General features: G+C 42.3%; 1 protein-coding gene across 16 annotated transcripts in view; it reads left to right on the forward strand.

Annotated features, from left to right (window-relative positions):
* Window positions 1–9340, forward strand: part of SRRM1 (serine and arginine repetitive matrix 1) — a 16614-nt gene extending 7274 nt beyond the window's left edge. For 7 of the 16 annotated variants that reach the window (XM_030503944.1, XM_030503952.1, XM_030503954.1 and 4 more), the window contains 12 exons: window positions 1–173; window positions 713–832; window positions 2329–2600; window positions 2734–2814; window positions 3156–3242; window positions 3910–4054; window positions 4314–4355; window positions 5799–5903; window positions 6246–6707; window positions 7565–7751; window positions 7969–8163; window positions 8362–9340. The exon at window positions 1–173 is cut by the window's left edge and continues 31 nt beyond it. In XM_030503944.1, coding sequence (XP_030359804.1) covers window positions 1–173; window positions 713–832; window positions 2329–2600; window positions 2734–2814; window positions 3156–3242; window positions 3910–4054; window positions 4314–4355; window positions 5799–5903; window positions 6246–6707; window positions 7565–7751; window positions 7969–8163; window positions 8362–8466 — 1974 coding nt within the window. In that variant the 3' untranslated portion in view covers window positions 8467–9340. The remainder of the gene's footprint in view (window positions 174–712; window positions 833–2328; window positions 2601–2733; window positions 2815–3155; window positions 3243–3909; window positions 4055–4313; window positions 4356–5798; window positions 5904–6245; window positions 6708–7564; window positions 7752–7968; window positions 8164–8361) is intronic. The other 9 variants (XM_030503958.1, XM_030503947.1, XM_030503946.1 and 6 more) reach the window with 8 other exon arrangements.
* The last annotated feature ends 2577 nt before the right edge of the window (window positions 9341–11917 follow it).

Genomic DNA, 11917 nt, shown 5'->3' on the forward strand with positions numbered 1-11917 from the left:
CCTGTACCAGAGGCTAAGGAAACTTCACCAGAACGTAATTCAAAGAAGGAGAGAGAGAAGGAAAAAGATAAGACTCGTCAAAGATCCCCAACTCGGTCCAAGTCAAGGTCAAGATCTCGATCACGTTCTCCATCTCATTCTCGACCAAGAAGGCGTCATAGATCACGGTCAAGGTAGGACTTCAATTCATCTTGATTATGAAGGTTGAGAACTGAATGTTTTCTTCTGAAGGTGCCACTTAACGTAATGTTCTCAGGTAAATAGTGATGTTCTTAGAGCAGTTAAGCTATGGATGCTTTAGGCGAAATGAGAAAGATGCCTTCAATGGATAAATGTGTTTGGGAGTTGGTTCATGAGAACATGCTCACAGTGACTAACACTGACTGGAGAAGGAATGGGGTGCTCACTGCTGAGCATGGCACTTGTTAGATGGTGGGAATTGTGTAGCATTTTAGGAGATAGGTTTGATGCTGAAGGTGTAATTGCTCTTTTTCTTCCTCCTTTTTTGGAATTACTTTAATATTTAGTAGAGAGGTGTTGGGAAACTTCAAGCACTGATTGTGTCCAAACGTGCTTTGCGTCACAATCTAAATGCTACTTTAATGTGATGCACTTGGAGAAAAGCAACTTCCCGCTCAGTGCCCTGAGGATAAATTTCCTCAAATCTGAAAATTAGATAGTTGCTTTTCATTTGAATTTCTGATTATGACAGGTCTTACTCCCCTAGAAGGCGACCAAGCCCAAGACGACGGCCGTCTCCTAGGAGAAGGAGCCCTCCAAGGCGAATGCCTCCCCCTCCCAGGCACAGAAGAAGCAGATCTCCTGTGAGGCGGTAAGGTTCCCTTTCTTTGAGACAGCTGAAAATGTTACACCTTGAAAGCTGAAGGGAACATTACTTGTGAGGAATGAGTGCTCTCAAAGATCCCTCGTTCGTCTCATACTGTCAGGCATATGATTTGAGTGATGTAAACCTGCAGTGTCTTATTTCATAAGTCTGTTGTAGGGAAACATAATAGTATCTGTGAAACAATTTCTCTTGAGTTGAAATAGCGATGAGAGTTCCACCTTTTGAAAAGGGTCAGTTTCAGCACTGTAACTTTCAAATGGCTCTGGATAGCTGCAGTGTAGATTGACATGACATCTTTTATGAGACTTTTGCTTAAGTCTGAACACTTTTCTTTTTTCCCTTTGCCGGGGGAAGAAATGAGAATAAGTAATTGGATTTGCCTTGTTGGGAGTTTTTTTAGTTATGGCTTCCCTTTCCATCACATAAAATTACAATCGAAATTTAATTTTTGACTTGAAACGTGTTTCTTCTTCATGTTTTTAAAAAAATTCTCAAGGTCTGCTCTCTGGTGCTGGAGGTTGCATTTGTGACAGCATAAGCAATTGTTCTAGTAGCAAAGATCTGAGTTGCCTTGCAGAGGAAACTCTGTACTTCTGGCAGTGTCAAAACAGATATTTGTCTTCATAGGAAGAGAATAGATTCTTACCCTCTTGATAGGAAGAGAATTAAGGTGATGCTTCCTGTGTACAGCAGTTGTTCTTTTTTCAGGAAGGAACAGTTCTTCCTTTTTCTGACAAGGTGATGACTATTTTATATTTTTTCCCTTGAGTTTGTAAATATGTTCATTTCACACAAATGGGAAAACTGTGGAAAGCATCAAACATGTATGTTGCAAGATGTACAAGAGCTCCCTTTCAGCAAATGTTTATCTCACTCAAGGTAGGGTTTCTTTTTTCCAGGTTCTCAGGAATTCTGCAGCCAAAGGTGGATTCTGCAGGTACACAATTGCAACAGAACTTGCCACAAATTTTGCCGCAGAATTCTAGAGGCCCTACCTTTTTAAAATTACAAAGCAAAGATGAAAGACTAAACCACCTGAATGGAGAGATGGGTTCTGAGTTGTTAAGCTGTCTGAAATTTTTACCTCTGGGTAAAAAACTTTTTAGTGTACTTGCACACTAAACTCCCTTAAACAGATCTGTTGTGAAGATCATTCAATCACATATGCTAACATGGAGAATTCTCTTAACCATTCAAAAGTTAGAGAGCCCAAACAAAACTAATTGACCCCAGGACAAAAGCTTAGTTGTAGTCTGTAGATTGACAGAAAGCAAACAAAGGGAACACTAACAATTAACTGTGAAAGATTGGTTGTTATTTTTTCTTCTACAAACCAAGTGTTGAAGGCTGTCCATCATGTTTCAGAAGTGCTGTTGTATGTGGCTCTATATATGTGCTTGCGAGCAAATGCAGTTCTGTGCTCATGCTCAAACATTTCTTAAGATGGCTAGTCAGAATCTAATGTTATCTTTGGTTTACAGGAGACGACGGTCATCAGCGTCCTTATCCGGCAGTAGCTCTTCCTCCTCCTCTTCACGTTCCCGATCACCGCCAAAGAAACCACCTAAAAGGACTGTGTCCAGTCCTCCTCGTAAAACACGTAGGCTCTCTCCTTCTGCAAGCCCTCCTCGGCGGAGGCACAGACCATCCCCACCAGCAAGTCCGCCTCCAAAACCACGCAGGTCTCCAACACCCCAGCAGTCGAATCGTGCAAGGAAAAGCCGTGGCTCTGTTTCACCCAGCAGAGCATCAGGTGATTAAAAAAAACTTGTATCCCAGCAGCTCTATCATTTTGTGCTTTTGTTTTCTCAATGCATACAGTTTGACAGAAAAGCATGCAAGAATGTCAAGAGTTGCAACTGAGTTTATTTGACTTTGTCTTTTAGCACCCAAACATAAGAGTACTGAAAAACGGGAGTCTCCTTCGCCAGCACCAAAACCAAGGAAAGCAGAACTGTCAGAATCAGGTATGGCTCTTGCTTTTCCATGCGGTTGTGTGTGGGGCTTTTAGTCAAGGATGCTTGACAATTAAAGGCAGTGTTAAAGTGCTGAACCCTCTTGGTGGACTGGCATCGAAAACAAGAGTTTTCAGACATGTAAAGGTGATCACTCAAACATTTATATCCAAGCTTTCTTGGGGGGCAAAAAGCTCAGCCAAAGTGTCTTCCAGCCTCAATGTTATCTTAAGAGTGGGGGAGGGGGAAGGAGCATGCTTGATGGTCTGCTGTAGCATGACATTGCTTCTGCCTGACCAAGGCAAATTTGTGTGTTTGGTTTAAATATCCTGTCCATGCATGTACCTTTTCAGAAGAAGATAAAGGAGGCAAAATGGCTGCAGCAGACTCTGTTCAACAGAGGCGTCAGTACAGAAGGCAGAACCAACAGTCTTCATCTGGTATGGATGATAGAGATTTCCTAAAACTGCACTGTAGTTTACTTGTGTGGGAAGTAGTTAGCAGTTAAGTTCAAATGCTTACTAAAACTGTGTGCTGTGTGCACTGCAATGCTGTTGCAAAACTTAGTTACAGATTTATCACCTGTAATGAAGTCACTTCAACTGCTGCTCATCAAAAATAAAATGTAACTTCTAAAAGTTACGCTATCTCTTTTGGTAATGGATTTTGATAAAGTTGCATTTTTAAACTCTTGGTGACCTACACCAATATTGTTTGCTGTGGATTGCCTAGTCTGTTGGTGCAGTAGGAAATATTATTTCCTAATATTTTGGACTCTTGTATACTTGAGACCAGTAAATTAACCTGGGCTTGGCATGGGGTTTTGTCCACTAATGTTTCTATAAGTAACCGCAGTTCATCTTTTAAATTACCTGGCTAGTCAAATTTTATGTGGACAGTTAGGTTGCTGCAGATATTCTTCCTCAGCTCTGATGGATATATTTATCACTTGAAATAACATTTTTAGTTGAACTGCTTTTAAATAGAGACTTCTTGCCTTGTGGGAGAGGAGGTTAGTAGTTTAAACTAAAGTATAACCCTATCAGCAACTGTGTTAATAGTGTTGTGAGAATCATTTTCCAGAGAGTGATTCTTCTACATTTATAGATTCTGGTTCTTCATCTTCATCTGAAGAGGAAAGACCTAAAAGATCCAACGTGAAGAATGGGGAAGTTGGTAGACGCCGACGCCATTCCCATTCACGCAGTCCATCGCCGTCTCCACGCAAGCGACAGAAGGAATCCTCCCCTCGGTAATTCCCTCTTAAGTTGAGCGTAACCAAGATCCTTTTTTCTGTTTACTTAATGCTGCTGGTTTTGCTATGCAACTGTCAACAAAATACGCAGCAGAATTAAGTTGTGTCCAGTGTGCCAAACCTTGTTTCAAGGTTGCATTTTTGTTACGCTCGTTTGGTAAGAATTACTGTGAACTTCATTTGAATATGTTCGTTCTTGCCTCAAATACATGGCAGATAGATTTGTTCTGTTTTGTTTTTCCTCCACTGCTGTCAGGATGCAGATGGAAAAGAGGTGGCAATCACCAGTGATGAAAAGGTTGGTTAGAAACAAATCTGTTAAATGAGTTGCGTATAGAATATCATTTAGATAAGCTCTCATTTATTTTGTCATAGATAAGTACGTGCCATCCTTTGTCCTTTGGACTTGCACACTCATAGTAGTGAGGTGAGGGAAGTTCAGGGTGATTCCTTAACATGTTGAGGAACACCTGCTCTGTCTCCTTCATTGCTCACTGTTTGTTAATTCACATAAGCTGTAACAGCTAATAAAACTAATGTTATTAGCATCTACTGATGCCTGAAAACAGCTGAGTGCTTGTATTCTTCAGAAGGTTTCTTACTCCATTTGCACAGGGTTGTAGGGTGGGTGGGTGAGCATCACTTTGTTCTTGCTGCCACTGGCGTTCTGGCTAACGCCGTCCCATACATTTGCAACAAAAGATTTAAGATCTTGATGATCTGGGTTACAGATCATTGGAATTTTCAAAAGTCTCATTCCTCAATTCATTACACATTTGGAATTACTAACAGTAGACAAGTAGTAGACTAGTAGTGAACACCTACTTTATTTTCTCTTATGTAGACACTGTTGTTAACACTTTTATTTGTGAAATTGTTTGCTCGCAGAACGCAGGGAGGTGCAGGAAGCTGGGTGCTTGATGAGTTATTAATCTGATATAATGACCCTTGCGAGCAATGTTATGAAGACGTAGCTAGAATAGAGTCACAGCGTGCATGATATATGAGATTAAGGATGACTACTAGAAATGTAAACCATTCTATTTATGGATCTTGTCAAACAATTCCAAGTAAAACACTGGAATTCAAAGATCTTAATTTGTTCTGCAACATACTAAATTCACGTACTGCATTTGAAATCAAGTCTCAGTTTGTATAGATGAGCTGCTTTGCTTTTTCATTACTCTCATTTGTTGCTTTATCCAGTCATTTTGTCTTAATTGCTTTTTAGAAAGGAGAATGTTTTGCTTTACAAAATACCAATACTTCTTTCCTTTAAAACTCCAGGAAAGTGTATTTGATGAGAATATCCCCTCCCAGAAGTCTGTTGTAAACCTTGCAGAGCAGAAAATGGCTTGTTTTATGAGTAATCCAGATAGCTGCAGTTTAGCAACAACCCTGTTTTTTCCTGTGTATTTCAAGAAGTCATTTTGGATTTCAGAGCCGTAGATACAAGGTGTTTCAAGAGTGTAGTGTGTAATCTGATCTAGCCTCAGACTGCTGCTGAGGGCAGTTCTGTGCTGCTGGACACAGCTGCGCATTCCCGGTTCCTCCCTGGGGTTGGATCTAGCAGTCATGTCACTGCGTTACAACAAAGAGGTGGTTTTTGGTTTTTTCCATCAGTAGTTCTAACAGAATCTCATGTTGAAGTGCATGCCCAAGATCATTTGTATAATGAAAGCAGAAGAACAGAAACGACTCTCATGTTGAACATCTCTGAGCCATCCATTTCTCTCTGCAGCCGGAGGAGGAGAAGCCCCTCACCCCCGCCGGCGCGGCGGCGACGCTCCCCTTCCCCTGCCCCTCCGCCCCGGCGCCGGCGCTCCCCTTCGCTGCCTCGTCGAAGGTAATGTACTGCATTGTATCACAAAGGGGGGGCTTCTGCTTTCCAGCTAGGACATGGAAATAAAAATGCCACCATGTAAACAGAAATGCCAGGATATTAAGCCGGGAATCAGGGAACTGATGAGGGGAGTGTAGTTTTGCTGGTGAGACTGGATGTGGTAGGTATGTGGCTTGGATATCATTTGATTGCTGTAGCAGATACTGGATAACGCCCATTAAGGTGATTTTGAAAGTTTGGTATTAAATGAAGTTTTAAAGAATTTTTAGAGTTCTTTTTCGCCTCAAGGCACTTGTAACTAATTCACATGCCCATGTGGCACCTGAACATTTGTTTTCTCCATAGGTCTCCATCACCACCCCCACGCAGACGCTCGCCTTCTCCACGGAGATACTCTCCACCGATACAGAGACGATATTCTCCTTCACCACCACCTAAGAGAAGAACGGCCTCTCCTCCTCCCCCACCTAAACGGAGGGCATCCCCTTCTCCACAATCCAAACGCAGAGTCTCCCATTCACCACCACCAAAACAGAGGAGCTCACCAACTGCTAAAAGGCGTTCGCCTTCGCTGTCTTCCAAGCACCGGAAGGGATCTCCTCCCAGTAGGTCCAATCGGGAAACACGTTCACCACCACAAAACAAAAGGCATTCACCTTCACCACGGCCTAGAGCTTCCCATACCTCTGCAAGCCCACCACCACCACGAAGGGGAGCTTCAGCTTCACCCCAGAGAAGACAGTCTCCATCTCCAAGCACTAGACCCATCAGGAGGGTGTCAAGAACGCCAGAACCTAAGAAGACAAAGTAAAAGAATCCATCTTTGTTGGTGGTGGTTTTGTGAGGGTTTATTTTTTTAGTTGGTTGGTTTTAGTGCACTGGGAATAGCAAGTAATTGTGATAAAAAGGCTCCCATGTCTTGAGATTGCTCAAGCATTGATGGCTCTGTTTGGCTTCCACCATCGTAACGCTGATTTTCAGAAGCTTATTAGATTGGAAGCACCTGCTAAAGTGTAAAATGCAGCGCAGGGAGAGAAGCATTGAAGAGCGAGAGGGGTCTTTTCATAGCACAGCAAAGCACTGGGACTGAGCAGGGGGAAAGAAGTCTTGAGAGTTTTGTAGCTAGCTTTGTTTACAGAAAAATGAACTTCCTCTGAACTTAGTAACACTTTTCATTAGCTCAAAAATCACTTCAGAAGTGGTCATCCAAGATAAACTGCTAAAATTCTAAATGTTTTTATTTTAGTGTGTGCTGTTCTTGCAAGCAGACAGTCAGAAGTGCTGCTGACCTGTTAATTTGTTCAGAAAGACAACATAGCTGCATGTAATGCCTTGCACTCTTTCTCCATTGGATGACAAAATAGCGTTGCTGTTCTCTTGACTTAGTGGGGTTATAAATTAGTCATATGAGAAGAAAGGGAGCAATCATTTGTAGTAGTATTGTTTGACAAGCTCTCAAGTTGCAGTAGCCTTTTGTATTATGGATCCATGGTGGTGGTAGATTGTTCTGCCCTTTGGAACACATGCCAGCGAAGGAACTAATCATGTTTTGAAGTGGCAGCTTAACCACCTCATAATCACCTCTGTTCATTTCACATTTTTGTTACTTTTTACTTTCTTGGTTTGCCTCTTACATCTCTAATTGTGGCTCTTGTGTTTTTAAGGGCTCCCACGCCAAGCCCACGATCTGCAAGACGGGTGTCTTCATCACGGTCTGCATCAGGATCACCTGAGCCAGCACCCAAAAAACATCAAGGACCTCCATCTCCCACTCGGTCTCGTTCTCCTTCTGCAAATTGGTCACCTGCAAAAAAGGCTAAAAGCCCAACTCAGAGCCCATCACCTGCAAGGGTACTTGTTTGCTAATAAAAGCAATGCTGTTCTGGGTTATGTGACAAGTTATTTTCATGAAGACTTAGCTGCTGAACACCTCTGAGGTTATTCACAGGGTGGGGGAAATAATCCTTGGAATAATTTAATAATTTAAAACTCCTTAAAAAGAATTTGTAACATAAATTTTTCAGAGCTCAGGAATGAGTTTTAATACCTGTTGAATTGTTTCTTACAGAATTCAGATCAAGAAGGGGGTGGAAAGAAGAAGAAGAAAAAGAAGGATAAGAAGCATAAAAAGGATAAAAAGCACAAGAAACACAAAAAGCATAAGAAGGAGAAGGCTGCAGCAGCTGCAGCAACTGCTGCTGTGGCTGCAGCAGATACCACCTCAGCACAGGAAGACCAGGAAGCAGAGACAGAACCCAAAAAGGTAGGAATTTGGTAGCTTGTAGAAGTCCAGTGTGAGAGAATAGATGGGGATGGATACACCATGCTCTTCATGTCCTAAACTTGCTTCAGAAATGGAGCTCGGTGTCTCGTGGTGGTAGGGGATGATTTGCAACACTGGGGGGGCTGCAGCCTGGCTCGGCTCTCAGTGGGTGAAGAAATGCTTTCTCTCTGTTTGAAGGAGACAGAAAGTGAACCAGAAGACAACCTTGATGATCTAGAAAAACACCTGCGAGAGAAGGCACTGAGGTCGATGAGGAAGGCGCAAGTGTCCCCACCATCCTAGGCCGAATCCTTTGATATAATGTACATTTTATTTGGTTTGTACTCAGAATTCAATTTCAAATTGCTAAATGTGTTTGAGCTTTAGAATATAACATTTGTTGTAATAATTGCTAGGTTGAGGTTCACCATGTACAAAGGGCATGGATTTACATTACAAGAGGTGTCCACAGTGTACTAGTGACATTCTTTCATTGGCAGTCAACATAATTTCATTTAGAGTGAGACTTTTTAGAAGCAGTAGGAATTTGTTTTGAAGGTTTTAAACATGACCGTCAGTTCCCTTAGTTTCTTTGAAATTCAACAAAACCTTTAGTGAGGGTCTCATTTGACTTCTTTTGTATCCACTTACATTATGCTACTAACCTCTGTGGTTTGTAAGCTTGCCCAGAAGTAAAACCACTGCAGAATTACCAAGGAAGTACCAATCTTTTTATGCTTTCTACTGTTGCCTGTGTAGTCTCCATGAAAGCGGATCAGGAGTAGCGACATAGAATGGTACATAAATGAAAGCATGTTGTTTACCAGGACACTGTGGGTTTATATTGATGTAACATGTTGATTTGGAACACTGGAATTTCATTTGTATTTTTATGTTCTTTTTTTAAAGGGCAGTTTCCATGATCAGCAGTCCCAGAAAAAATTCCTTCAGTTCCATAAATTTTGTTTGTGAGCTGTCGTTGCCCCACTCATAAATCTTGTCTCGTTACGGTTCTTCTCAATGGTATAAGCAACTTTCAGAGATGTGCTCTTTGAAAGGCTGAGGAACCTGAACTTTGGATATTGTCATGTTTTCACTGTTTTTTGTTTTTGTTTTTTTAACTAAAGCTATATAAAGCTTGTGGATTAAACAAAATAAATTTCTAAATTTAAACAGATGTTGGCTATTTTTATATGAACATTTACATTTGCTAATCAGCTTTCTTTTGTACAGGGTTAATGAATACACAGATACGAAAAAGTATTTGATCCAGTATGCTGGCTTCTGAAAAACTGGGGCTTTTGGTTTTTAACTGCCCTGGGGCAGCAGAAACAGCCCTTGGTTAATTCAGCGATGTTCCCGCTGTGTCTGGACCTGGTCAGCTCTGTGAGGATGGATAAGCTTAAAGCAAACTAACAGAACATTTGCTGGTGAAAATTGTTGGTTGGAGCAAGTGAAGTGTTTCAAGGTCTTGCGTGGAATTCATGGCAGGTTTGAGCAATGTAGCTGAGGAGCTTTAGTCCTGTCCATGCTGGTCTGAGTCCTGGTGCCTCGCCGCCTTCCCATAATCATATTTGAAACTCACTGGATTGCTACTGTCGGATTCTTTTAAAGATTCAAGCTCTGTTTCTGAAATCCAGTCAATTCTGAAGTCTGAGGTTCCTCTGGAAGGAGGAATGGAAACTTGCTCTAGGAAATTTCTGTCCTGCATCTGAAGTAGATGTGATATGCACAATGAAGTGTAGATACCTGATTAGTCTTTTTACTTGACGTCGTGTAGGAGTTTAAAAAACAACAGGTTTATGTAGATACTGGATGGAAGGGGAGATCTTTAAAGTAGCTTCCTTCTGCACTTCCTTATATGCTGAATTTTTTGTTTCTTAGCATAAGTATACATTGTATGCTAAAGTGCTTGTAAACTTAGTTCAACACTTGAATGTTGAGTATCAGCTGTTATTAAATGTGTATAATAAATTCCAAGAACTTTCTGGACAAACACATTTTTAAAAGTACATCTGAGTGGATTTGCTGGTTATGAAACGACAAACCCAACCCCGCGTTGTGCTGATCCCTTTGCCTTGGTCCTTGTTTTCCCACGGTGTTCCTTGGCAGCACGGATGATTTTGGAATTCAGACTGGCATCCGATGGGTGTGCAGCCCTCCCAGGGAGCTGATGCTGAGTCTTGCTGTCAGCTGGGTTTTGTGGCCTGTGCCTGTTAGTCTTGGGACTAGCAGTCAGTACCTGGCTCTGCTTTGCTGCCTCGTGCCTGTTTTCTTCTGCTCTAGGACTTGTGTTGCCCAAGGACTTTGCTGCTGATATGGGCAGGTGAAGGGAAGTCAGCCCAGCCCTAGACCAACGTTTCTATTGGTAGGTGCTCCCTCCTCTTTATTTTATTACATCTACCCATAAAGAATGGTTTAGGTTTAAAAAGAGGAATTAAATACACTCTTAGAAGGGTGTAGCTTGTAAATGGTGTTTAGTGTCGTATTTTAACTCCTTCCTCCTCAGCCATTCAGTCAAATGTTAACACTGCATCCAAATACCAGTTGAGTGATCATAAGCCTTCTCTTCTTGTGAGCTGTTCTGCTGTTCTCTGCTGCTCCACTGTTGTGTAGATACTTTAGCAATATAAAGTGGCTCTTCTGGGATAACAGCGCTTGGTGTTGGTGTCTGTGCTGTGAACTGTTGATTTACACCACTGAATTTCTGACCTGCTCCTCTAATCAAGATCCTGCCATGCAAACCCAAACTTGTCTGATCTGTTCACTCGATCGACTTGACTAACCTCCCTGCTTCTCAATCCTCGTAGTTGTGGTGCTGTAGTTCAGGGAGTAACCATGTAGGAGGCCTCGTGCAACGCGGCAGAACCTCTGGTGCATGATCTCACTTGCTCTCTTATTCTGAAACTGCTAATGCTGTGTGTTTGCTTGTTAATCAAGGCTGCCTTCCTGAAATGACAGATACAGAGTTTAGATAAGGGACTTGCTGGGATAACTGTATCTAACTACGCAAAAAAAATAATAAATTGAGGTTTAATTGGACTGTGTAACTTGGGTGACAGTCCACAGGAGTGAACGTAAGGATTGGGTGAGTCACTGGCAGGGCGATAGCTGGAGTTCACAACAAAGAAAGATGTATTTGTTGTGTCAACAGATGGGACAATAGCAGGTGTGTGCTGGGGTTTGAGGTTTATAGAGGCTCAGTGCTGGATTATTAAATTTTTCCACTTGTGTGACTCTGGAAATCTGCCTGGGGAGTGAGTTTTGTGCTGACCAGCTCCTGAGCTGGTCCGTGGCACCTGACCTCCTGTGGCAGCTCCACGCTTTCAAAGTACTTCACGAAAGATGCTCAGGACAGAGGCTGTTCTGCTGCTGGTTCAGAACATGTCTGGTACTCCCTGAAGGCTGGTGAAGTCTGAGGGATAAACACCAGCACGGAGGCAGTTCTGTGCTCAGAGCCACAGCTGTAAAGCTTCAGCTGCTAAAGCACGTCCTTGCTGAGCCCCACCTCACCTGGCAAAAATTGATCTCCCCTGGGGCCTGGCGAGTGCAGGCTTTGATGGGGCCATGTTCACTTGGAGGAGCAGCTTGAACATCAGGTGTGCTTTTGCCCTCTTGACTCTGTTCCTCAAACATCAAATCTGCAAATATGTGGGTTTCAGTGTAAAAAGTGCTGTTGGAGCAGCAGCTTTCAGCTGCGCTTGAACAGTACCTTGACTGAGTTTCAGTTTGGCTGTTGTGTGTGTCAACTAGT

Source organism: Strigops habroptila, chromosome 12 (assembly GCF_004027225.2).
Source record: "Strigops habroptila isolate Jane chromosome 12, bStrHab1.2.pri, whole genome shotgun sequence".
In the NCBI taxonomy this organism is placed as follows: domain Eukaryota; kingdom Metazoa; phylum Chordata; class Aves; order Psittaciformes; family Psittacidae; genus Strigops; species Strigops habroptila.